At 40.7% G+C, this 27,945-nt stretch overlaps 1 protein-coding gene across 2 annotated transcripts in view; it reads right to left on the reverse strand.

The window, feature by feature from the left end:
* Nucleotides 1–19,640: 19,640 nt before the first annotated feature.
* The window catches only part of LOC149175056 (uncharacterized), a 200,127-nt gene continuing 191,822 nt past the window's right edge, over nucleotides 19,641–27,945 (reverse strand). The window contains exon 6 of one of the 2 annotated variants that reach the window (XM_089419505.1): nucleotides 19,641–20,136. In XM_089419505.1, coding sequence (XP_089275631.1) covers nucleotides 19,932–20,136 — 205 coding nt within the window. In that variant the 3' untranslated portion in view covers nucleotides 19,641–19,931. The remainder of the gene's footprint in view (nucleotides 20,137–27,945) is intronic. The other variant, XM_089419506.1, reaches the window with a different exon arrangement.

Genomic DNA, 27,945 nt, shown 5'->3' on the forward strand with positions numbered 1-27,945 from the left:
TATGACCTAGATTACACAACCCTAGAAATTCACCCTAACCGCACCATAAGGGAAACCAAAACTGGGGATATTATAAGTCCTCCCACCCCGAGATTGCTTTCCCTCAAGAAATCCACATCTATCCACTGTAAAGGGATATGTACACTGATTCCAAGATCCCATAAGAACCATTGTCACATCATGCCTATGTGCCACCAAATCATGAATGGATCCCCCGATGCCTGGATCCCAAAAAAGGCTTGGGCTCATCCTACCACCAATAGATTCATTCACCTGGATCCCATTGCCACCTTGGCCATCCATTATTGCCCATGTCCCATGGCCCCAATTATACATTATCCTTGTACTTTGTCCCTGGCTATGGGTTTTGCTCTATAAATTATCCACTCGGTAGTATACCAACTCATCACTTCTCTCTAATCCATCCCCTGGCATGGACCTTGTGCATAAGGCCCTATACAAGAGTCAATCTCATAGTGTTGATGCTAGGCTAGTGCAATTGGAATGTTGATGAACTTTTGGCCAATATCCCAATGCCAACTAGATCATCTAGTAATCTCGATGTCTAAAGACCTTTGCTGAGTTGTGTTGCTAACTAAAACTACCTTTGCAAGTCTAACCCATTTCATAGGGTACCAACTCAATATATCTCGCCATTCAACCCCGTGGGAAGGATCGAATGCATGAACATTTGTACAGGGAACAAGTCCACTATGCCAATGTTGCACCATGCTCAACTCATGTTGCTTCACCTAGTCAACCCATAAGATCCATCTAGAAAACTCTACCCAAGCTCTCTCCAATGTGCAGAGGTGGGTTGATAGTGTTGCAAGCCCTGTCTATGTACTTCTGAAGAGGATTGCTCTAAAACTCCAATTTTTTTATATGCTCCCCTGGTTGCCCAATTAGGGACGTCAGTTGTTCCCCAATGCTAGACAAATTGGCTGCTAACTTGGCACACACAACTCCAAGCTCCTTAAGTTTACTGATCTGTTGCAAGATGGTGCCTCGAAGTGTCTAGGCCTTCTTCTTCATCGCCATTAAGAACTATCCTAAAATTCTCCATCTTCCCTTAGTGACTATCATCTGGAAGTCCTGTAGACATGTTAGATGTCTTAGCACCTACTTTCACTTCATCCACTGTTGGTCCCATGGATGAATACTCAACCATCTCATCCATCACTATCACTTGAGCCTTCGTAGGCCTCTCCAAAAGAGGAAACTCATGATCCTCATGACGAAAATATAAGTCATGCATCTCCTTGTGATCATGCAAGTCAGAGTGCCCCTCATGTGTCTCGTTGCCAATGATGGACCCTTCAACCATTTCTTCAATCTACTAACCTGAATTCTTTGTCATTTCTCACTCTCCTTCTGTTAATTTTAGGATAACAATGGTATGTTCTATGCTTGGAGCAATTTTACTTCAATTTCTTTATTAGCCCAATATAAATATCTAGTTCTGCAATCACATCATCATGACAGTAAAATGTAGATAGAACATAAACAATAAGCGTAGAAGACTAGCCAAGACAAGAGGACACAAGATGTGGCACCAGCCAAGGACAAACCCTAATGTGGGAAAACCCTTCATCAATTCTTCTTATAATTCTTCAAAAGTTCAACAAAGAGAGAGTACAATATATAATATTCACTTGCCCAATTACAATGAAAATCTAATCAGTCAAACAGCAGAAACAGAAAGCCCTAACCAAGAAATTCAACGTTGGTCAATAGGGCTGAATTCTTTCTCCAATTCAACTCGATATAACCTAGTCAACTTCGGCCTGCAACAGCAAGTCCAATCAACCCAAGAACAGTTTGAAAAAGTCCAATCAAAACTAGTCAACAAAAGTCAATGCTATAGCAAACCCTAGCACAGTGAACACTGGTCAAACAGAGGTCAAATTGCCTTGGATTTCGTGCCCAAAACTGCGTCTTGTTCAAACAGAGATCCTCCACCCAAAACCGCACTCAAAATAGGTCAATGCCTGGTCAACGCAAGTCAAATCAGCCTCCTGCAATTTCAGTCAACTCTGGTCAATGGTTGGAACAAAAAACCCTTCCCTTTCTTCGCATGTGTGGAGAGCTGCCTCTGAATTTCGTACCCAATCAATGAAGGAGAGAGAAGATTGTGAGTGAGTGAAGTGTCCAAATGAGGAGGAGGCACCATGTATTTATATGTAAACGTTGAGGATGAATAGATGTGATTGTTGGGCTTCTAAGCCTACATTAGTTTGTTGGCTGACCTTGACAATTTGTCCATAATCAAAATAATTTCATGTGTACATGTCAGAATGGGATGATCTTTAGATCAATCCTAAACCTCTCGGAGAGAGGAATCCAATAAAAATATGAGTTGACTCATATGAGCTATCCAATGTGAAGTTTGGCCCTAGTTGCCAAATTTAACACTCCCTCTCAACTAGGGAGAACTTCACCTACCAAATTGTCTGACAATCTGTACGATCACTGTCTTTGTTCTACTCTGCTTTGTTGAACAATGTAGAAAGAAGAAATGATGGATCATACCATTCTCCACTGACCCGAAGTCAGTCTCCAATAATAGAGTGTGTCATACCACTCTTAACTGACCCGAAGTCAATTTCCATTTATCTCAGATGAATATCAACATCCTAGCATAGGGAGTACAGTAGTACACGATGCGTCCATCGGTTGTGCTATGGTCCCTATCCTCATTTCCCTACTCATTGGCCAGATGAGACGTAGTTCCCATGAGTCTCGGACTGCATGGGTAGGATGCACCGGCAAGAGAAGATGAACTACTCATCCTACTCATATGCCATAGGAGAAGGTGAACCACTCAACCTATGCATATGTCATCATGGGATATCACAGGGGAAGGTGAACCACTCACCCTGTACATCGTGCACCACTAGGGGAAGGTGAACCACTCACCTTATGGTCACTCATCGCTCCAAGAAGTACCCCAAGCCCCCTGGAGCTCAACATCCATCTCATATGGGACCCTCATAAGAGGGTCTCTCCATGACTCCAAGTCATTCACGGAAGGTTAAGAATTTGACCTTCCCCAGGGGCTTCATAAGAATATCGGCGACCTGCCCATCAGTCCCAATGTGTTGGAGCCTTATTGCTCCCCGTCGTACCATATCCCGGATAAAGTGGTACCTAATATCAATATGCTTGGAGCAATCATGAAACACGGATTCTCCGAAAGATGGATCCCACTCTGGTTGTCGCAAAAGATCACGATGATATCCATCACATGTCCAAATAGCTCACTAAAGAGCTTCCTCAACCAAACAGCTTCACAGGAGGCCAAAATAGCAGCAATGTATTCAACCTCAATGGTGCTCAAGGCAACCGACTTCTGTGTTCTTCTCATCCATGATATTGAAGAAGAACCTAGAGAGAAGCAACATCCAGATGAGCTTTTACGATCCACCACACTGCCAGCCCAGTCTGCATCAGAGTAACCAAGGAGCCTCACATTCCTGGCAGTGTATCTCACTCTGTAAGTGATTGTGCCCCGAAGATATCTCAAGAGATTCTTGACACCAATCCAATGTATGTGATGAGGCTCGACCATAAACTGACTCACTGTATTCACTGCAAAATATATGTCCAGACAGGATTTCACCAAGAACATCAAGGCCCCCACGAGTTAATGATACTTAGAAGGATTTCCCAAATCGAGCCCAACAGCACTTCCACATAACTTCTTGAAGTTAAGTTCCATCGGAGTAGTCACGGGCTTGCATTCCACCGTCCCAAATCTTTCAAGTATCTTCACAATATATTTTCCTTGAGAAAGGAAAATCTCAGTTGCCTTTTGCCAGACCTCCAACCCTAGGAAGTAATGCATCATTCCTAGGTCCTTCATCTCGAATTCAGAAGCCAACTCCTTACATTGATGAATAAGAGGGTTTGCACCTGTCAGAAATAGATCATCCACATAGAGTACCAAGATGAGAGGTCTATCATTCTCAACTTTAAAATAAAGGTTTGGATCAGCTTCACTTCTCGTAAATCCCAGCTTCATTAGATAGCTATCGATCCTCTCATACCAAGCTCTAGGTGCTTGCCTAAACCCATAGAGGGCTTTCTTCAGCCTGCATACATGTGTCTGACGATCTTGAACTTTGAACCCCTCAGGTTGTTCTACATAGACTTCCTCCTTAAGTGAACCATGCAAGAAGGCAGTCTTGACATCCATTTGATGTAGATTCCATCCTTGTAAGGCAACAAGGGCTATAATCGAACGGATGGTGGTGTAGCAGGCAACCAGTGCAAATATCTCATCATAATCTACACCTTCCATTTGAGAGAAGCCTCGAGCAATGAATCTGGCCTTGAAATTTTTAGCACTTGAAGAGCCATTTCGAGGTGACAACAAATTTGTCCTTAGGTCTAGGGACCACATCCTAGACATCATTCTTCATAATCGACTCATACTCTTCATTCATTGCATCCTTCCAAACTTGGTGTTTGGCAGCTTCTTCGAATGTGCAAGGCTCAGATTGAACAATGGTGCTCATTGCAGTTAAGTACCCTTGGTACCTATTCGACTTCTTGCTTTCACGAAATGTCCCCCTAGGTGCAACATGTCTCTCGACATCTTCGAGAGTCTCCCTAAGCCATGAGGGTCTCCTTTTCGAGGAGGAGGGCTCATGAGGGGGTGGATCAATGGGATCCATTGGCCCTTCAGCATCGAGCATCGACTCATCCTGCAGTTCTCCCTACTTTCCTGAATCTGATTCTTTGTCCTTCCTTGGAAGAGGAAGGTTACTAATCTTCCCAAGGACATCATCCTCATCGAAGGTGACATCATGACTTATCTCCACTTCCTTTAACCAAGCACATAGATTTTATATGCCTTAGAAGTTTCATTGTAGCCCACAAATGTTCCTTTCTTCCCAGAAGCATCCAATTTGCTTCTCTTTCCTTTCGGCACATGAAAATATACAAAACTACCAAAAATTCTAAAGTGAGAAACATTAGGTTTCTTACTAGTGAAAACTTCTTAGGGAGTTTTGGAGTCCAACGCTTAATGAGGGCATGTATTTTGAACAAGCACGGTGGTGTTTGCAGCTTCGACCCATAAGAACTTCGGAAGGCTTTGATCATGAAGCATGGCACGAGTGGCTTCTACGATAGAACGGTTCTTCCTTTCAACAACATCGTTTTGCTCAGGAGTATATGCGGTAGTAGTCTCCCTCTTAATGTCGGCTTCTCTACAATAATATTTGAACTCATTTGATTCATATTTGGTTCCATTATCGATCCTCAATATTTTGATCTTCTTCCCAGTTCGATTTTCGACGAAAGCTTTGAAAGAACGGAACCATGAGAATACTTCGTCTTTCTTCTTCAAGAAATATATCCAAGTCTTGCGAGAGAGATCATCCATAAAGATAGCATAATACAAAAATCCTCCCAATGAGTTCATGGGCATTGCACCAAATAGATCAGAATGAATCAATTGCGATATGTTAGTAGTCTTGCTATCACTTGAGGGGAATGGTCCCCTTGTATGCTTTCCTTAGACACACCCCTGACAAACACCTTCATGTTCTACTTTAAATTCAGGCATATCTGTCACCATCTTCCTCACATCGGGTAGAGCCTTATAATGTAGATGAGCAAACCTCCAATGCCATAATTCAGATTGAAGTGATATGTCGCAAGACATAGCTCCCAATGGGCTTCCTCCAACTTGATATAGGCTATCAACCCTGAATCCAAGTGTAAATGCATCTTTGAAATTTTTATTCCACACACGTACCTCTCCATCAATGAATGCCACCTTGAATCCTTTGTCCTCCATGGTCGAGATAGATACCATGTTCTTCTTTAGATCGCGTACATATTGTACTTCTTGTAGATGAATGGTGTTACCTTGATTCAATTGAAGAGTAACATTCCCAGCTCCCTTTACGGGATAGGTGGCATTGTCTCCAAGGATAATTTCCAAATTTGTATCATTTTCAATCAGATTTGAAAGAGCTTCCTTATACGTACTGAAGTGCCTAGAGACACCACTATCAATCAACCAATTTCCCAAAGTGTCCGGAGGAGATGCAGTGGAGAGGGCAAATATAAGATAATAATAAAAAATTGCTTGCTATCAACAACATTAGGTTCATCATACATGAATCTTTGTCCAATAACTACTACAAGAACCCATGAATGGTCAATGGAGATGGGCCCAATATATTAATTCAGAACCTTGAAATCACTTTGTCCCCCAAAATTGTATTAACTTTGTCTGTCATACGAGAAAATAGATTGACTTTGAGGATAGATTTGCCACCAATATTGTTTCCTAACAAGAAAATGGGAATTTAGTTTTTGACAGATAGATCAATTCTTAGCTTCCATCACTAACCTAGATGCACAGGGTTTCTCAACCTTCACAAGATGTCACCTTATATAAAACTAGTCCATTGGTAGAAAACTCAATCTCATGGAGAGACTCGGCGTTCAAAAAGCTATTACTTTGAATTCAATGGAATTTTGACCAAGAAATGGATGTGGCCTGAATCAAATTATTTGCATAGCCTCGTCTCCTAACTAGGTAAATTATACCTACAATTAAATCGGCCCTTAGCCTCTGAGCAACTCAACCTACAATAAAACTCCTTTATGCAACAAATGTGGCCCTAGATTGGGTACAACACGATGGATGTAAGTTGTAACTCGTCCCTTAAGAAAATATTAGTCTGACCCCTTAAGTTTTACACTTTGGCACTCTGCGCAACACAATAATTCTTGGCTTGCTTAAGAATACAATTCTGGCCTATGCTTCCACGAACTCGACTTCAATAAAATTAGATAATTTTGGCCAAAGAATCTGGTTCTTGCACAATAACAATTTTGACTCCTGCAACAAACAATAAATCTAGCCTAGCAAATTGACAAGAAAACCCTCAAGCTAGTACGAAAACCAGCTTTGATACCACTGTAATATTCTTTTCGGAATTTTGGTTAAAAAAAATTGCTTTGATACCATTATAATATTCTTTTAATTAACATTTTTTAGGAAAATTTGCCACAAAACTCTCTTAAAAAGAAATGGCACAATTTCGTTTAAGAAATGCCAGAACAAATGAAATTTCATATATAAAAGCCAAAAATATTGCAAGACCAAATACACATGAGAAATAGCAGCAAACTCGGCAAAATTTAGCCACATTATATTAGATAGGGCTATGAGAACCTGTTACAAATAGTGACAAATATTTGAATGGATGACAATAGCTCCTCTTGAGTAGCTTCCAGCCTTCCTTTAAATCATTGGAAATGAAGCCCAAATTGGAGATATGGGTGATCCCCACTTCTAACCCACATATCTACTCTAGATCTGCTCACGAACTAATGTCGATGAAGATCTATGATATTTTTTAATGAAATCTCCACAATCGTGAGCTGGGGTTTCGTCCAACACACCAAGAAACCGAAGGGTTTTTTTCCTAGGGCTCTTTGAACCTAAAAACCAAGTTCTCCAAACCTTTCCCAAAGAAAATATTCCAAATCCAAGATGTCCCAAAGACTTGCTTTCCCCTCTTTTAAAGATTTGATGGATCTCTCTTCAACCTTACAAAAGCACTTAAATTTTTTTTTTCATTCTAGAAGCTTCTCCCTTTTATTTTATTTGCGTGACTCTTTTTATTTTATTTTATTTAAGTTAATTTTAATCCTTGAAAATGATTATTCTGCCTCTGTGATTTGAAAATCACTTTTCATCATCCCATCATGTAGATCTCTTCATCCCAATTCCAGTAAGTTATTAGACTAAGGTGTTTCTCCAAATAATTTGCACCAAATAATACATTTAGTGTAGTTAATTAAAATATGCTTGATAATAACCACGTTTTATGGGAATTGTCGGAATGCAACGAAACCAAGAACGAATTGTGCAGAACTAACCTTGATGATGAAATGTACCAAGTGAACCCCGTCAAACCCCATAAAACGCCTCCAAAACCCTCTGAGCCTACTGATGAAGTAATCTCGCACCTGTGACCTAACTCAATATTTGTCTTCTTGACTCATATCTTGATGTGGAAGAGCTTCGTCATTTCTTTCTCTTCCTGCTATTGAAAGCTACTCATACTCACCTACTTCTGCACTGACATATAAAAAATCTTCTCATCCACGTCCAAAGTGCTTTCAACTTGGTTGCTCGAATGGGTGGCCATGAGGTTCTTGTTCTTACTGTCTTTCTTTTTGTTCTTTGAGTTAAGCTCTAAATGCAACTTCCAGCACCTCTCCTTTGTATGATTGTCAATGTTGGAGTGGTTGTTGGGATCTTTGCAATGGTGTGTTATGTTTGTCATCTTTTTATCTTTTCCCCCTTTCCAATTCTTTCCACCCTTAGAAGTGTCTTGTAGGTCCTTCTGCTTCAATCCACTTGATTTCTGTTAAAAATGGCAACTAGGGCCAAACTCCATGTGGGTCATCTTATTTATGGCAGCTGATATTTTTATTGGATCCCTCTCATCGAGAGGTGTAGGATTGATCTAAACATCATCTGATTCTGATAAGTATTCATGGAGTTAAGAATTTATTTGTGTTATAAGACAAATTATCAAGTCGGCCAGCAACTTGTGTAGGCTCAGAAGCCCAATAGTCATGTCTATTCATCATCTACGTTTTAGTATAAATAGGAGAAGACTTGAAGTCATTTTGGAGAGACACTCTTCATGTGATCTCCTCCTCTCCACGTCTTTGGGTTTTTGGTGAAGGAGAGAAACACTAAGAGTACGTTAGGCTAAGTAGTTGATGCCCTAGTCGTAGGTGATGCCCTAGACACAGTGATGCCCTAGCCGCAGTAAGTCGCAGGCTTATGAAGAAATCTAAACGCAGTCAATGGGTCAATAGAACGCAGTCAACGAGACCTGTTCACGCAACAGAACTTCGCATTCCTCTCTGCCATTCCACGTGAAGTTTGGATATACAGGTATGACAAAACACGCATATAATCGCAGTAGCCGCAGTTGAGGAATGACGAAGCCGCAGGGAATGAAGTAGCCGCAGTCAAGGGAAAATGACGAAGCCGCAAGGAATGAAGTAGCCGCAGTCAAGGGAAAATGACAAAGCCGCAGGGAATGAAGTAGCCGCAGTCAAGGGAAAATGACGAAGTCGCAAGGAATGAAGTAGCCGCAGTTAAGGGAAAATAATGAAGCCACGGGGAATGAAGAAGTCGCAGTCAAGGTATATGAAGCTGCAGTCAAGACATAGGAAGTCGCAGTCAAGGAGAGGGTAGCCGCAGTGATAAGGAAGAGCTGCAAGGAGCTGCAGGTGGTCGCTATAAGGTAATGAGGCCACAGGAAGGAACTGTTGTAGCCGCAATCAATGCATATAGATCTCGGTGGTATCCCTGTGGCAGTTTAGATGCAATGAACAACAGTAACTCAGATTGCACAATGAAAATTACGTTGGGTGTCATCTCAGTCTCACATATGTATATGTTACTGTCTCGGCATAACCACAATGATGAAGCAGGTTTCAGTGTTGATCAAGAGCTTCTCGGCATACCTGTAAAAGGAGACATACAGTGTCAATAGTCATCACAGTATTCAGATCTAGTATTCTTGATATGAATAAGTATCTCAGAGGCAGTCAAGATGATAAGGATCATAACAGCCTCAGCATGATGAAAGAAGCAATGATCACCTAGTCAAGAAGAGTCAGCTTTGGCAAGGATCAGTGTCTAAGATCATGATCTCACAAATGATCTCATCCTATAGTAATGTGCAGTCGTGATCTTCATAGGTGCAAAGATCATCTCAGTAATAATCTCAAGGAAAAGTCATGATGCAGCAATGATGCTCTCAAGAACCTTGCAGCAGTAATGAAGTTCTTGATGTAGTAGTGATGATCTCTGAGGTGCAGCAAGGATGATGATCCCAACAGCATGATGATGAATGAGACAGCATGATGATGGGCATATTAGTAAGGAGCAGCATGATGATGGGAGCAGATGGGAGCAGCTCAGTGACTAGGTGCAGCACAGTGACGAGTGCAACATGAGTACAAGCTGCATCACTATGTTAGGTGAAGTCGTCACCTTGGAGAATCAGTTGAAGCAGAATGTCTTCAACTGATCTCATGTATCATCATGATAGGAGATGATATATGCTCATATCTAGATAAGTCAAAGTGTTGACTTCTGTTGTAAATGTACTATCTCTCTTTCTCTGCTAAACATTGAAGAACATATAAGAAGAATTGATCAAGGGTTTCCCCACATTGGGGTTTGTCCCTGGCTGGCGCCACATCTTGTGTCCTCTTGTCTTGGCTTGCCTTCTGCGATTTATGTTTATGTTCTATCTGCAGTTTACTATAATGTTGATGTGATTGCTAATCTGGAAAAGATATGGAGCTAACTGTGAAAATTGAAATAAATTGCTCTAAGCATAGAACATACCTAAAATTAACATGGTATCAAAGATGAGGTGAAGACAATGCCCAAGCAAGAGTGAAAGAGCAATCATCAAAGACAATTGGGACAGGACAAAAGGATCAATGGGTTCCACATCCCTCTTCTAAATTCACCAAGGGTGAAGTCGAAGCAAAGAATATTATCAGAATGGCGTAGTGGAAGTTTCTGATGGCCTACCGAAAGATCACTTCATTGGGAAGTTCGGATCTAAGGGTGGAAGAAAGGCGGATGCCTTGGTTGCAATAAGTTCGGCCATTATGCGAAGGAGTGTCTGAATGGCTGAGACACATCTTTTGATGAAGATAACAATCATTCCAGGGACATCTTCAATGATCAAAGGAAAGACAGTTAATGCAGGTCATCAAGAAAATGGTCGACTCTTCAAAGAAAGCAAGGAACCCCAATGCCTCAAGGCACTTCATCGGATAGATGGGTGCACTCTCTAATTTGGTAGAGATGGAAACAATCGTGGGATTATACTTGGAGTCGATGCCACCTATTCCAAAAAGGGTGTAGGGAATGTTACCCCTCAATTGAATGAGGGTAACTCTATTCATTTACAGAATCTCTTTTATGTACCTGATCGCACAGAGAACCTGGTGTCCATTTCAACAATGGAAGTCAAAGGTTACAGGGTGGCACTCATCGATGGAAAGGTACGTGTTTGAAAATAGAATTTTCAAATATGTTTTTGAGTTTAGGATTGTATCAATTTGTAGGAAGTCCACTAGGGACCAAGTCTATTGATACATAGCACCAAAGGTCTGTGAGTCAGATGGTGATAGGGATGCTTGAATTCAAAAAGAGCATGAAAGTACATGTCTGAGATGTACCGAAGGAAAATATTACAAGGGGACTATTCCCCTCATGTAGGAGGTCCTCAGGCTTGGAACAACCCGAGGAGTTTGAGATTCATGATCAAGAATCTCATGTATACAGGTGGAAGAAAGCCCTCTATGGCTTGAAGCAAAACTCCCCAGGCATGGTATGAGAGGATTGATAACTGTCAGATGGAGCTGAGATTCACTAAGAGTGAAACCGATCCAAACCATTACCCGAAGGTTGTGGATGATAGACCTCTCATACCAGCACCTTATGAGGACGACCTATTTCTGACAAGTGCAAACCCTCTCATTTGCAGAAGTAAGAGGGAGTTGGATTTCGAATATGGAATGATAAACTGCAAGCCTGTGACTACCTCGAGGATATTAACTTTCAAGAAGTTATATGGTAGTGATGTCGAACCAGATTTGGGAAATGCCTATGAGTTTCATAAACTCATTCGTGTTGATGTTCTTGGTGAACTTCCGTCCAGACATATGATTTGCAGTTAGCATGGTGAGCTCATATTTGGTTGAGCCTCACTGGATTGGTGCCAAGAATCTTCTGAGATATCTTCGGGGCACAATCTCTCATGGATTGAGATACACTGCAGGAAATATGAAACTGCATGATTATTTGAATGCTGAGTGGGCAGACAATGTGGAGGATCACTAGAGCACTTCTCAGTGCTGGTTCTCTTTGGATTCTACTTCAATGCTACGAGTATGATCTCGTGTGAAGCTGCATGAGTTGTTTGTACAAATGATGAATACCACTGTGATTCTCTGTGACAACCAGAGGTGGGATTCGATTATTGAGGAATCCTGTATTCGATGATTACACTCCAACAAATAGACATCAGATACTACCTTATCTAGGATATGGTAAGTCAATGAGCGAGGAAGCTCCAGATGATGTACAGGTCGCTACACTTTGTCTATGCCCCGGGGGGAAGATCAAATCTGTGATTTTCCCGAACGACATGGAGTCATCGAGAGACCCTTGTAAAAGGGTCCTGCATGTTGCATACATTGAGCTCTGGGGGCTTGGGGTACTTACTGGAGCAACATACGACCACAAGGTGACTCACCATCCCCTGTTGGTGCACTTTGTACAGGGTAAAAGGTTCAACCCTCCCTTTGACACCCCGTGGCGATTATGGAACAGGATGATTAGTTCTCCTGTGGGCCTGGATGATGTGTTCTCCATGGCGATTGTGGAACAAGATAATTCGTTCTCCTGTAGGCCAAGATGATTAGTTCTCCATGGCATCCACTAGATAGGATGATTCGCTCTCCTGTGGACAAGATGATTAGTTCTCCTGTCAAGGCATCCTACCCATGCAGTCTGGGACTCATGGGAAGTACCTCTCATCTGATCAATGAGCAGAGAAATGAGGATAGGGACAATAGTAGTACCGATGGACGCATCGTTGTATCTACCGTACTCCCTATGCTAGGATGAACTTCATTGATCTGGGATCAATGATACTGGTTTAGGACCAATGAGAGTGGTACACACTTTGAAACTGACTTCGAGTCAGTAGAGGACTGGTCTGGGACTAGTGAGAGTGGTACACACTCTGAAATTGACTTTGGGTCAGTAAAGGACTGGTCTGGGACCAGCGAGAGTGGTACATACTATGACACTGACCTCGGGTCAGTAAAGGACTGGTCTGGGACCAGTGGTACACACTCTGAAACTGACTTCGGGTTAGTATAGGACTGGTCTGGGACCAGTGTGAGTGGTACACACTCTGAAACTGACTTCGAGTCAGTAGAGGACTGGTCTGGGACCAGTGAGAGTAGTACATACTATGACACTGACCTCGGGTCAGTAGAGGACTGGTCTGGGACCAGTGGTACACACTCTGAGACTGACTTCGGGTCAAGTGGAGAATTGTATGAGACATTCTCGATCAATTCTTCTTCTTCATGATTCAGCAGAGCTGAGCTGAGCTGAGCAAAGCAGAGTAGAGCTGAGCTGAGTTGAGCAGTGCAGGGCACTGATGGCAGAGATAGTACAGTTGGACATATGGATCAACGGATGGAGTTTTCCCTAGTTGAGGAGGAGTGTTAAAATTGGCAACTAGGGCCAAACTCCATGTGGGTCATCTTATTTATGGCAACTGATATTTTTATTGGATCCCTCTCATCGAGAGGTGTAGGATTCATCTAAACATCATCCGATTCTGATAAGTATTCATGGAGTTATGAATTTATTTGTGTTATAAGACAAATTGTCAAGTCAGCGAGCAACTTGTGTAGGCTCAGAAGCCCAATAGTCATGTCTATTCGTCATCTACATTTTAGTATAAATAAGAGAAGGCTTGAAGTCATTTTCGTGAGACACTCTTCATGTGATCTCCTCCTCTCCACGTCTTTGGGTTTTTGGTGAAGGAGAGAGACACTAAGAGTACGCTGGGCTAAGTAGTTGATGCCCTGGCCGCAGGTGATGCCCTAGACGCAGTGATGCCCTAGCCGCAGTAAGCCACAGGCTTATGAATAAATCTAAACGCAGTGAATGGGTCAATAGAACGCAGTCAACGAGACCTGTTCCTGCAACAGAACTTCGCATTCCTCCTGTCATTCCATGTCAAGTTTGGATATACAGGTATGACAAAACACGCATATAACCGTAGTAGCCGTAGTTGAGGAATGACGAAGCCGCAGGGAATGAAGTAGCTGTAGTCAAGGGAAAATGACGAAGCCGCAGGGAATGAAGTAGCCGCAGTCAAGGGAAAATGACGAAGCCGCAGGGAACGAAGACGCTGCAGTCAAGACATAGGAAGCCGCGATCAAGGAGAGGGTAGCCGCAGTGATAAGGAAGAGTTGCAGGGAGTTGCAGGTGGCCGCTATAAGGTAATGAGGCCGCAGGAAGGAACTGTTGTAGCTGCAATCAATGCATATAGATCTCGGTGGTATCCCTGTGGTAGTTTAAATGCAATGAACAACAGTAACTCAGATTGCACAATGAAAATTATGTTGGGTGTCATCTCAGTCTCACATATGTATATGTTATTGTCTCGGCATAACCACAATGATGAAGCAGGTTTCAGTGTTGATCAAGAGCTTCTCAGCATACCTGTAAAAGGAGACATACAGTGTCTATAGTCATCACATTATTCAGATCTAGTATTCTTGATATGAATAACTATCTCAGAGGCAGTCAAGATGATAAGGATCATAACAGCCTCAGCATGATGAAAGAAGCAATGATCACCTAGTAAAGAAGAGTCAGCTTTGGCAAGGATCAGTGTCTAAGATCATGATCTCACAAATGATCTCATCCTACAGTAATGTGCAGTCGTGATCTTCATAGGTGCAGAGATCATCTCAGTAATAATCTCAAGGAAAAGTCATGGTGCAGCAATGATGCTCTCAAGAACCTTGCAGCAGTAATGAAGTTCTTGATGCAGTAGTGATGATATCTGAGGTCCAGCAAGGATGATGATCCCAACAGCATGATGATGAATGAGACAGCATGATGATGGGAGCAGATGGGAGCAGCTCAGTGACTAGGTGCAGCACAGTGACGAGTGCAACATGAGTACAAGCTGCATCACTATGTTAGGTGAAGTCGTCACCTTGGAGAATCAGTTGAAGCAGAATGTCTTCAACTGATCTCATGTATCATCATGATAGGAGATGATATATGCTCATATCTAGATAAGTCAAAGTGTTGACTTCTATTGTAAATGTACTATCTCTCTCTCTCTGCTGAACATTGAAGAACATATAAGAAGAATTGATCAAGGGTTTCCCCACATTGGGGTTTGTCCTTGGCTAGCGCCACATCTTGTGTCCTCTTGTCTTGGCTTGTCTTCTGCGATTTATGTTTATGTTCTATCTGCGGTTTACTATAATGCTTATGTGATTGCTAATCTGGAAAAGATATGGAGCTAACTACGAAAATTGAAATAAATTGCTCTAAGCATAGAACATACCTAAAATTAACAATTTCCCTTTCTTCAAGCCTGTGTTCTCCAGGTATTATGCTTATACACAAGTCTCGTCCATCAATCTGGGCTTGAATAGCATCACTTGCTTCCTTAGATGGTTGTGTACTTAAGGAATACATCTAGGTTCTTTGGGGAGATACCCAACATTATGGCCATCTTTCTAAATTATGTGATGTACTCCTCTACACATTACCCCTACTTTTACCGGAAGTAGTACCACAGGATCCACTGGTCCTCTACATACCCGATATGGTAAAATTGTGACTTTATGAGGGTTCTGAAGTCCTCGAACTTAATCACTAGAGGACTTCCCTCCAACCTCAAGGTCTCTATGTGGCTTTCCCACCAAGTCAGGGCATGGCCCTCTAATTTTAGCCGCGCAAATGAAATCTTTTGTTCCTCCTCTATATGATGAACATTGAAATACACTTCTAGTTGCTACAACCAGTGAATTAGCTTCAGAGCATCACTATCACCTTGGTACGGCTTGATATCAACCTTCGCTTCCATTTTGAATAGGGACTGCGAACGATTCACGGCACTCGAACTAGGTTGACTTTTCTCGGGTCCTTTCTTTAGTCGGTTCTCTGTTTCTTCTCAATCTTTTAATCAGACGTTTGCATTAGAACCCCCATCTTCTCCAAATATCTCGAGCTTATTGCTCAGGGCAAACATGAGGAGATTCATATTATGACTTATATCTATAACTTGAGCTTCTAGCCGCAAAAACCGCTACTCTATAGAATCACGAGGGTCATTCATAGATTCATCGGCCATGATTAGGGTTTTACAACTTTTGGCCTAATCAATCTAGATCCCTTGCAAATCTCCACAATACACCCAAAGAAACATGCGTTGATACCAATGTGATCTGTAAATTGTTGTGGATATTCCACTGGTTAGTTCGTCATAACAGATTTGATAAAACTATATTTAAAAATCCAAAATCTACACTAGTGCGATTTTATTTTCTCTTTAGATTTTCGAATCTGTAGATTGTTGTTAATTGTGTATGCATGCAAATTAAAATTATGTAGAAAATAAAGAATAGTGAAATAAAAACTCAGAACCCATGATTTGACACAAGATATGACCTAAGAAACCCTTTCGGGAGAAAAGTCAGTTGGAAGGTGAGGTCGTTCTGCTCTCTTTCTCTAAATAGAAAATGGTTGCGAGTACAAAAAAGTATGGTTTGTGGCCCACGAGCTACTACAGTGCACAAGTCCTCTTTATGTGTTCTATCTCCTCTACCTCTCAGTTATTTTTGCTCATCTGTGGAACAAATGCACTCGAAAGAATGGAACTCATTTTCCTCCTAGTGGTCCAATTATAACACATCCCAATAGCCTACTAGTGGTTAGGGATGACTACCCCAACTCTTGACCAGAGTTACAATATAGACTTTTCTAGAGTCTTCTTCATCATAATCACGTGGCTAGCCCCTTTTCCATGAATAATGGGGGCTGACATGGCATCCTCTCAAATTATGGTGGTGAAAACAGGAAGGTCAACTTCATAGTGGCATAACTTTTGCATACGGACTCCAATTGAGGCAATTCTTAAGGCGTTGGAAAGGTATTTGTGTGTAGAATATGAAAATATGGTGTACCGCTAAAGTGGCAAAGTTTTACCTCCAAAAAAGGTCATGCAATGCCTCAAAACGCTCCCAGAAAGCTTCGGACCAGTCAAAAAGGTCATGTGAGTTGATTCCTCCACTAATTCCACTCTGAAAGCATCGAGATGGATGACAAACAACATAATGATCCAATCTGGATCATATTTGGTCATTAGGAACCCAATATGAAGCAAAGAACCTTTATCTCTTTAAGGAAGAGTACATTAGAATGCAAAATAGCCATGACACTCATGAAAGTGGCACATTCGTCATCCCTAGATGCCCCTAACATTCTAGATCGAAAGTTCTATCTTCATGGGAAGCCAAATCAGGGCCCTGTTCAAGGACTGCAAAAGTGTTTTTAATAAGGATAGCCTCAATGGGGATGCCATCCAAAATAGCAATGAAAACCTGTTGAGTCTATTGGTGGAGCACATTTGGAAGCAATGTTGTTACTCACTATTGAAAAACTTTGGCAAGTTGACAACACCCTATGGAAATGGACATCAGATTTATTCCCAACATTGTGATCAATACTTGTGGAAATCCATTGGGGCATACTGCTCATGCTTATGGGCACATAACTGGCACTCTTTGTTTTGGTCCTTGTTTAGTGTTTTCCCCTGTTTTGCACCCACCATCGCCGAGATCCTTTGACAAGTTTTGAAAGTGTTTAAATGGTATTTTCATGTGTTATAAGAACTAGACCGAACCGAACTGAACCGGCTAGTCTAACTGTTTTTTAGCAAGAATCAGTCCAAACTGGTGCCACGAACTGGAAAAGGCCATTTCGGTATCAAAATGGCATTTTTTCATGTCACCAAAAGATTTCATACAATGTGACTAAGAACCCTTGGAATGCAATTTTTAAAAAAAAGTAATAATTCATGAGTGGAGCAGCCTAATATTCACCCATAGGGGCCTACTAATGCTATGTAATTAATGGTAATGTTAAATTCTCATCCTTTTATTTAATTTTTTAACATTACCATTAACTATTTCTAGATGTTTAAGAGTGGTTCCAACCTCATTGGATTTCATATGAAGAAAATAGAATCTTAAACCACACCAAAAATCCAACAGACTTAACAATTTTTAGGATTTCAAGATTGGGGGATTGCAATGTTTCCATTGGACTATGTCATGTATAAGGGTATGAACTAGCATTTAATAAAGAGCATCAACCCCTCTATGTACCTCAATGTTGGTGGCACTAATTATTGAACTCCTCTGTCATGACCCTAGTAAAAATGTACACATCAGTCAAACAAAATCTTGATTTGACATGTTAAGTTTTTCCTATGTTATTTTAATGCTTAGAGGATGATATTGATGATGAGGATCCCAATATAAGAAACGATTTTGATGGTATGTATGTACTTCTTATAGCATGATTTTCTTGGGCTCTAGAGGCCATCTATTATTGATGCATTTTTGGTATAAAGATGGATTGCACTTGGTGCTGTTTCAGTTATATGCACCATTGTTTGCTATATAGGAGAAACTTCACATATTTGTGTTTAATGGTTTGGATTCATATGGATGCACAAGTATATATGTTCTTTTTCAAAATTTTAATATTTATGTATTTTTTGGTCGACTGGTTTTTTCCTGATTTTGGTCCAGTGCACATTTTTGGGCTCTACCGATTTAATGAACGATCCAGTTCTGATAACATTGGTTTTTTCCTTTTCAGCAGATAAGATAAGATGAGATCATTTTGCTAGTGTCCAATGAGTGACCACAACAATTAGGTCAACGGGACTCAAAAGTACGCGTAGATACATAGTGGGAGTATGAAAGCAAATCCTTTCAGTTCTCTATCAAATGCAGAAAAAGAAATAAATAACTAACCAATAGAGATAAAAAGCAGTGCAAATACAATACCATTTCATGTATAAAATACAAATATCAAAGCATGGTGGAGCTAGAAGCAAAATGAGGTGAGAAAGAGGAAGAAGAGGACTCCCCGACAGAAGCATCAATCACAGTGAACAGGCCAATGCATTGTCTGATGATGTCATACTGAGAATAACAGTAACAGAGGAGGGCTGGTTATGTAATCCTGAGAGGAATTAAATTAATGAGATATATCACTCCTAACATCCAAGGTTGAAAAAGAATATCTTAACGGGATGAATTGCTACACAAATGGGCCTGGAGACCAGTACTCTTTGGAGAGTCAATCCGAGTCTAGTATCTCCTAGAGTTGGTTGGTCCACCAGGATGGTGGGATCAATCATGGGATCTAGAACCAGAGATCCTCAAAATTCTCATGGATGTCAGTCGTCCCATCTGGGGGCTCAAGAAGAAATCCAAGGTCTCATTGATCTGTGTCAGTTGTGGTATGAGCCTCAGCCTCTCTGAGGGAAAAGCCTCAAGCAAGGGCCATGTCAAGCTAGCTAAAACAACCTCGAGCAGACAGAACATCCAGAATAAGCAGTTATGGCACCATCCAGGACAAATCAACAAACAAGTAAAGGCCACCAGCAGAGAATGAATGCAGCAAACTCATGTTAAGACAACACTAGTCTATTCAGGTCCATGGTGGTCATCCAACCTCCTACCTTCCATCAGCTACGATTTTTCAATTCCAGCAATTCCTGTAACTGATTCCTTACATTTGTCTGTGGTTTCTTTCTGCAATGTGGCATTGACATTAATTGTTTTTTCAAGTCTGGAATCCCCAGTTGCAAGGCAGGGACAATAGAAATATGGCTGATACAGTATCTCCACTTAATGCTGCAATAAAGCAAGTTTCTCTGAAAAATATCCCCACCTACAAGGCTGCCACTTCCAGAAATAAGGATAAATACTTCAAATAGGAAATATTTTTCATTGATAGATGCAGCAGAAAAGTGTTAGTGGGCCAGCTGGGAATATAGGAACGTACAAATTCCAGGTTGCATAATATAATCTAGGAACATGCACGAAAATTTGGAAGTTGCTAATTTTTTCAATTTCTTGAAAACTTCCATACTGAGAACAAATTCCATGTGCAATAGATGTTTGAGGAACGTGGGACCAATTAATCCACCATAGAAAACCTAAATCATGTTACTATGGGGGGTCCATGTATTGCAGATCATGGAAATTTTACAATGTTATGAGAAGATACGAGCCACCAAATGTTGTTTAACTTCTTGCCAATTGTGAACTTTGGTGATGAGGGGGTGTAAGGAAATGTCACTAATTTTGCACCAAGGATAGCTATTATGATAGTCGAAAAGAAGAACTTCAATACCATTTTCTGCACATTCCAATGCATATCTAGGATTGTCATCTATCAGAATCTGTGCTCCAAATGACCTGCACAACATTAACGACATCATCCATCAAGGCAATAATTATGTGAGAGAAAATGAAATTGATACTACAGTCAAAATCAATTTTAATATATAAATTATATTCAAAACAAGGCTATGCAAGTGGATATGCTGGCAGTCCTTGCCAGTCTAAGGAGGCGAAATCCAAATGTTCATGCCTTGGCCCACTGAACTGTGATTATTTGATCTATTGTTTTATGTGCATTAATGAAATATCAGATGCACCGTTCCCAAAAAAACAAGGATACGAATGAACTAAAGAAAGCCTGTATAGTCCAATACTACAAACCATTAAATCATGACATCAATAAAAATTGAGAGCGGCTACTTTTTAGATATTCTTGTTCTGTCCATGTTGAACTTTTGAACTAAACATAGTAATTCTTATTTTCCTGATGAGGTGATAATGCACCCTACAGAAGGTTTCAATCAGATGTGTGACCACTGACAGCCTCCAATAAGCTGGGCATATTTGTCACCATTTGATTGGATCCTTCTACGTCTTACATGGTAATGTCTTTCTTAATGGATGATGAAGTGAGCCAAAGTCCCACAGTTTTTCTATTGATCGCTATTACTGAATTTAAAGGATGCTATTGTTTTCTGATGATGACTTTAAGAACACTACCATTAGATGGTCACTCTTATAAACCTATGGATCTAAAGTTTAGATTCTAAACATAAAATTTTGCAAAATGGGCAAAACAAAAATATCGAAACTCCCAAATAAACTTAATAGAAGTAAAGCATCACATCATTCAATTTTTTATCAAAATACTAGAGGAATCTATTCAGAAGAAGAGAAGGAAAAGTTAAAAATATTTGAAGAGTCCAGAAGGAAGATGTTGGATTGGGAGGAATCCAAATGGAGGATGAAAGGCAGATCAGTTTGGTTGGAAGAATGGGATGAAAAGACCTATGTTCTTTCAGAATTATGCAGAGTATAGGAAAAACATTAATATAATATGAGAAATGGGAAAGGACAAAGTAAAGTAAGAAGGTTTCCGGAGATCGCTGAGATCAGGATTTCCAATTTTCAGAAGATTTATCAGCAGCCTCCTAGGGCTCATATAGAAGAAATAGTCAAATGACTTCTTTCTTTCCCAGGTTCATTGAGCAGGAGAAAAATGAAGAACCAACAGCCAAGGTAACTAGATAAGAGTTTAAATCAATATTGAAATCTTTTCAGAAAGCAAAAAGCCCAAGCCCTGATGGGTGGACAATGGAGTTCTATTTGGGAATTTATGATCTGATGGAGAAGGATCTATTGAAGGTGATGGAAGAGTCTAGGGCAATGGGGAAGGTAACACATATGATCAGTTCTACCTTTATTGCTCTAACAGCCCAAAGAATGATAACCCTGATGTTAAATTGGCAACTAGGGCCAAACTCCATGTGGGTCGGCTTATTTATGGCAGCTGATATTTTTATTGGATCCCTCTCGTCGAGAGGTGTAGGATTGATCCAAAGATCATCCGATTCCGATAAGTATTTATGGAGATATGAATTTATTTTGTTTATGTAATTATAGTCAAGCCGACCAGCTTTTATGTAGGCTCTAGAAGCCCAACCGACGTGTCTATTCGTCATCTTCGTTTTGGTATAAATAGATGAGGATTTTATGTCATTTAGACACCTCTTCATGTGTAGTCTCCTCCTCTCCACGTCTGGGTTTTTGGTGAAGGAGAGAGACACCATGTGTGATACGTTGGTCTTCAAGAAATGCCCTAGCTGCTGTACATTGCCCTAGCCGCAGAAATCTGGCCGCTATAAAAGAGGTCACATATGCAGCCAAAGGAAACGTTCTATTCACATTGCCATTGTGGAAGAGCCGCAGTCATAAGGATATATATATGCAGGGCAGACAATACAACGCAGCAACATTTGTATATGCAATGATACAGTCACGTAGGCAATTGCGTATGTATATATATTGAGTCATCAACGAACAGCTTTCACACTCAGGAAATGCAATATATATTCACTGTTAAGACAACCTAAATCTGCAGTGATATAGAGACCTGAAACCGCAGTAAAATGAAGGGTTAGCTACAGCAAGAGGAAGCTGTTGCTGCAGGAGAGGCCTAATCAGCAAGGTCATTTGAGGACTGTTTCAAGGGTCCGAGTTGCTGATTGTAAGGCCGAGGCCCTGATCTTGGAGGCCAAGGTTAGGAGGACTTGCTGTAGCGTGGACAGTCCTTACGTTGGGCTTGAATCTGCTCTAAAGGAGCAGCATGTAGGGCAGCATCTTATTGGAGGACAGCCGCAGCAAGGGAAAGCAATTCTGGGCCAGTTTGATGAGCTGTTAGGGACTGTGATTGGTGCCCTAACCAGTCCCAGAATTGCAGCAGTGCAACAAGAAGTCTACAGCACTTTTAAGAGATGCTTTAAGCATTTGATTGATGATGTTTTGAGGACATTTGCTACAGGAGTTGCTATGTGCTAGGCCACAGGCCATAGCACCATAGCAAGGGCTACTTAGGGCTGCACTTTGTGCCTTAACCAAAATTGCAGGAGCAGGCAATCAGAGTAATGTTGCAGTAGATTGATGATCTACCAAAAGGGATATGCAACAGCACTCTTATTGAATGTTTTCAGGACTGCATCTTAGATCAGTCATCATTAGCAGAATGATGGACTTACTGCTGCTGTCGTAAAATCTCAGATTTGTATATTTGTACTATCTCTCTCTCTGCTGAACTATTGAAGAATATAAGAAGATTTGATCAAAGGGTTTCCCCACACATTGTGGGGTTTGTCCCTGGCTCGCGCCATATCTTGTGTCCTCTTGTCTTGGCTTGTCTTCTGCGTTTTATATTTATGTTCTATCTGCAGTTTATCATAATGCTGATGTGATTGCTAACTGTGAAAATTTAAATAAATTGCTCTAGCATAGAACATACCAAAACTTAACATGGTATCAGAGCCAGGTTAAGACAATGCCCAAGCAAGAGTGAAATAGCAATCACCGAAGACAGTTGGGACAAGATAGAAGGATCAATGGGTTCCTCATAATTCACCTAGGGTGAAGTCAAAGCAGAGAATGTTATCAGAATGGCGCTGCGAAAGATTCTGATGGTCCATCTTAAGATCACTTCATTGGGAAGTTCGGATCTAAGGGTGGATGGAAAGGCGGATGCCTTGTTGAAATAAGTTCAGCCGTTATGCAAAGGAGTGTCCGAATGGCAAAGGCACATCTCTTGATGAAGATAACAATCATTCCTAGGACATCTTCTATGATCAAAAGAATGACTGGTAATGCAGGTCATCAAGGAAATGGTCGACTCTTCCACGAAAGCAAGGAACCCCTGAATCTCTTTTATGTACCTGATCGCCAGAAGAACCTGATGTCCATCTCGGAAATGGAAGTCAAAGGTTGCAGGGTGGCACTTATCGATGGAAAGGTACGTGTTTGAAAATAGATCTTTTAAAGATGTTTTTGAGTTCAGGGTTGTATCAAGTTGCAGGAAGTCCACTGGGGACCATGTCCATTGACTCAGCACCGGAGGTCTATGAGTCAGATGGTGACTAGAATGCCTGAATTCAAAAGGAAGCATGAAGGTACATGTCTGAAATGTACTGAAGGAAAATATTATAAGGGGACCATTCCCCTCATGCAGTAGGTTCACAGGTTTGGAACAACCCGAGGAGTTTGAGAATCATGATCAAGGAATCTCATGTATACAGGTGGAAGAAAGCCCTCTATGGCTTGAAGAAAAACACCTCATGCATAATATGAGAGGATTGATAGCTGTCTAATGCAGCTGAGATTCACTAGGAGTGAAACCGATCCAAACCATTACTCGAAGGTTGTGGATGATAAACCTCTCGTACCGGCACCTATGTCTGACAGGTGCAGACCCTCTCATTTATAGGAGACAGAGGGAGTTGGATTCTGAATGTGGGAAGATAAGATGCAAGCTTGTGACTGCCTCGAGGATCTTAACTTTCAGAAGTTATATGGTAATGATGTTAGACCAGATTTGGGAAATGCCTCTGAGTTTCATAAACTCATTCGTGTTGATGTTCTTGGAGAACCTCCGTTCGAACATATGTGTTGCAGTTAGCATGGTGAGCTCATATTTGGTTGAGCCTCACTAGATTGGTGCCAAGAATCTTCTAAGATATCTTCAGGGCACAATCTCTCATGGATTGAGATACACTGCCGAAAATATGAAACCACATGATTATTCGAATGATGAGTGGGCAGGCAGTGTGGAGGATCACTAGAGCACTTTTCAGTGTTGGTTCTCTTTGGATTCTGCTTCGATGTAGGAAGCAGAAGTCGGAATACATTGCTAATAGTATGGCCTTCTGTGAGGCAGTCTGGTTGCTGAAGCTCTTCAGTGAGCTGTTTGTACACATGATGAATACCACTGTGAATCTCTGTGACAACCAGAGATGGGATTCGATTATTGAGGAATCCCGTATTTGACAATTGCTCCAGCAGATAGACATCAATTACTGCCTTATCTGGGATATGGTAAGTCGATGATCAAGGAGGCTCCATCACACTGAGATGATGTACAGGACAGAGCCCTGAGGAAAGATCAAATTTGTGATTTTCCCGAACGACTTGGAGTCGTCGAGAGACTTAACAGCAATATCATTGTGCAATTCAGTTTACAGAATAATTGCCTAAATTATAACAGACAAGTCAAAACTGTCTTTTCTAAATCCATATTCAAGAAAAGTTTGGTTTTTACATGAAAGATGGATACATGATGCTGTGGGGGTGGCAAAGGAATGAATTTATAAAATTGAAACTAAGAGATTGCCTGCCATTGTTCCATTGGATTCATCCAAATCACATTACAGGTTAAGTTGGTTGTAACTAAGGCTAATATTCATCCAACAAAAGTGGTACACAAGAAGACTCCAAAAGTCAGCGCAATTTTTTTGGTTAAGTGGTATATGCAAGGGTTCCTAAAGAAAAATGAACCAAACTCTGCAAAATCCTAGAAAAAGATGCTCACAGGCTATAGTGAAACAATAAATCTTATAGGTTGGTTGATGTTAAGACTAACATGGTATGTCTTAGACATGATGTGGTAGTTGATGAAAAAGCAGCGTTGTCCCAAAAGAAATCAGATCCAAAAGTTGCTGAAAATAAGGAGGATATGGCTAGAAAGGCAAGTTCAATGGATGGGCTGATCCAAAAGAAATCAGATATAAAAATTGATAAAAATAAAGAGGATATCGCTGGAAATAAAAGGTCCATGGATGGCACAAATCAACAAAAAGGTAGGTACTAGGGATCACCTTTCAAAATGATTACCATGATTTTTTTAGCAAAGAGGATGCAAAGACGATGCTTTATATAGCTCAAATCAGTAGGAAATCAACATTGTTTTGCAGCTGCAAGAGGGAAAGAAAAGACCAAAGTGGCGGCACAGCACCTACAAAGATGCCCATTTGGATGAACTACCAGATATGAGCCACAATGTTAGACCAAAAAGAGCATATGCTTCAATGAATTATAATGATGATGCTAATTTGGATAAGCTAGAGGTTGAGTCAAAAAGATAGACCAAAAAGAGAAAAAGCATCCACATGAATTATACTTTGATGGCTAACCTTCAAAACTCTTTTGAGCCTCAAGATTATGAAGAAGCTAAAGGCAGTCCAAAATGGGAAAAGGTTATGCAAGCCAAACATGAGACTTTGATGAACTACCAAATATGGCCTCTCACAGAACTAACTCCAAGAGAAAAACCCAATGATTGCAAATGGATTGATAAAGTCAAGTATAAGGAAAATGTAACGCTTGACAAGCATAAAGCAAGCCTGGTCGCAAAGGGCTTTGCTCAGAAGGAAGGGATTGACTATGAGCCTTGAGGAAACATTTGCTCCTACAGCAAAAATGGGTACAATTCACTTGGTTAGAGTCATGGCAGCACAGTTTGGTTGGAAACTACATTAGATGGATGTAAAGGGTGCTGTCCTCAATGGTGATCTAGAGGAAGACATATACATGTCCCAACTGCAACAAATTTCAAGTTCCTGAGAAGAAGCATCTAATACACAAATTGAAGGAAGATCTTAATGGGCTGAAGCAAACTCCCTTGGCATGATACATCAAAATTGGTAGGTAGATATTTGAGAGCAGGGATTCAAAAGATGTCATATCTACATCAAAAGCAAGAATGGTGATGTGGCAATTCTAGTGATATATGTCGATGACATCACCATCTCAGAGAATGAGGCAAGAGCAATTTCCAAGATAAAATCTGAGTTATGTTTAGCTTTTCACATGACAGGCTTAGGCCTCCCACATTATTGCTTATGTGTTGAATTAACATATAATCCCGTTTTTGTTTCATAAATAAAATATGCCAAAAATTTGTTAAATTGTTTCAGGATGGTAGATTGCAAAATCTCATCTGCACCTACGGAATATGGACTAAAATGTTCAGCCAAGAATGATTCAAATGAAATCAATAGATCAGTCTACATGCAATGAGTGGATAGCTTAATCTATGTTACTACCACTAGACCGAACTTGAGCTATTTAGTCAGTTATATCTCCAAGTTCTCCAAAAATAAAACACTGCACGGCAGCAAAGAGAGTGCTACTGTATGGATGTGAAACATTGGATTTTGGCATCCTATATGGGAAAAGCAAAGAGCCACAGTTGTCTGGCTATATAAACTCAGATTGGGCAGGATCCATGGATGATAGGAAGTCTACAATGTTGAAGGACGTAACTCGTGTCGGTCTTTATAATTGTATTTGTCAAAAGAAATTTTATTATTAAAGAAAATGACTTATTAAAGCATGGGTTTCATGCTTGGGTCAATGTTTTCTAGGTCAAAACCTCCATTGAAGGCTTCTAGGTTTTGTATTGAGTCAATAGAGTTGTTGTCATTTGTATTAGACCCTTCTTGGGCTTTTGTATCATGTAAAAAGAATATTTTTTGAGTCAAGAAGGTTATTTGTCACCTCCACACCAAGTCAGCCCTGTGTCCATGAAGTTGGCCTACATTACAGCAATTCAACCCAGCATTAAGGCTATATATAGAGAGGCAGTTCGACCTATTTGGAGCACTCACTCATCAAATTCGATCTACAAGGAAGAGAAGCAGAAAAAAAGAATGAAGGAAGTTGGGAAGACCTAAAATGAGTTCTTGGGCTATCTATCTCTCACACGAGCGAAGTTTCTAGGCAGCTGCTGGGGTCGAAATTTTGAATCTACTGCAGGTACGAAATTCTGAAGTTGGGGGCCGAAAATCTGTTGTTGGGGGGCGTAATTCTGGATTGAAGCTTCTACTGTTAAGTTGTCACTTGGAGACTTTGACAGGGATCATCTATTGAAGGGAAGGGCTGACTTGGTGATTGGAGAAGGTCTTTGTCTATGTCTAAAGGGTCTTGGATTGTCTCATCTCGATTTGAATCTACTAGTGATAGAGTTGGACTGGGTTTTCCCCTTGAAGGAGTTTTGCCTTGGCTGAGTGCCTACATCTTGTGTCTTTTGTTCTTGTGGTCTTCATATACATATAATTTGGCAATTGCTTGATGAAATATAACTAATAAAGAAGTAAAAGAAGCCAACATAATTCACAAGTAATTATCTAGAAAAAGAAATCAAACCCTAATACCTATAAGCATTGATTTCTCAACATACAACGTGTTATGTGTTCAATCTTGGCACAAGAGCAGTCTCTTGGTTCAACATGAAATAAATGTGTTTTCACTTTCCTCTACAAAAGCAAAAAACAGAGGAATAGACGAAGGGGCATTTGTAGCAAACTAGGTTAAAAGAATGCTTACAGATTTGCAAATTCACTAAAA

Source organism: Pinus tabuliformis, chromosome 4_1 (genome assembly GCF_031772625.1).
Source record: "Pinus tabuliformis cultivar Carrire ecotype Pingquan chromosome 4_1, CPIR1, whole genome shotgun sequence".
NCBI classification, from domain to species: domain Eukaryota; kingdom Viridiplantae; phylum Streptophyta; class Pinopsida; order Pinales; family Pinaceae; genus Pinus; species Pinus tabuliformis.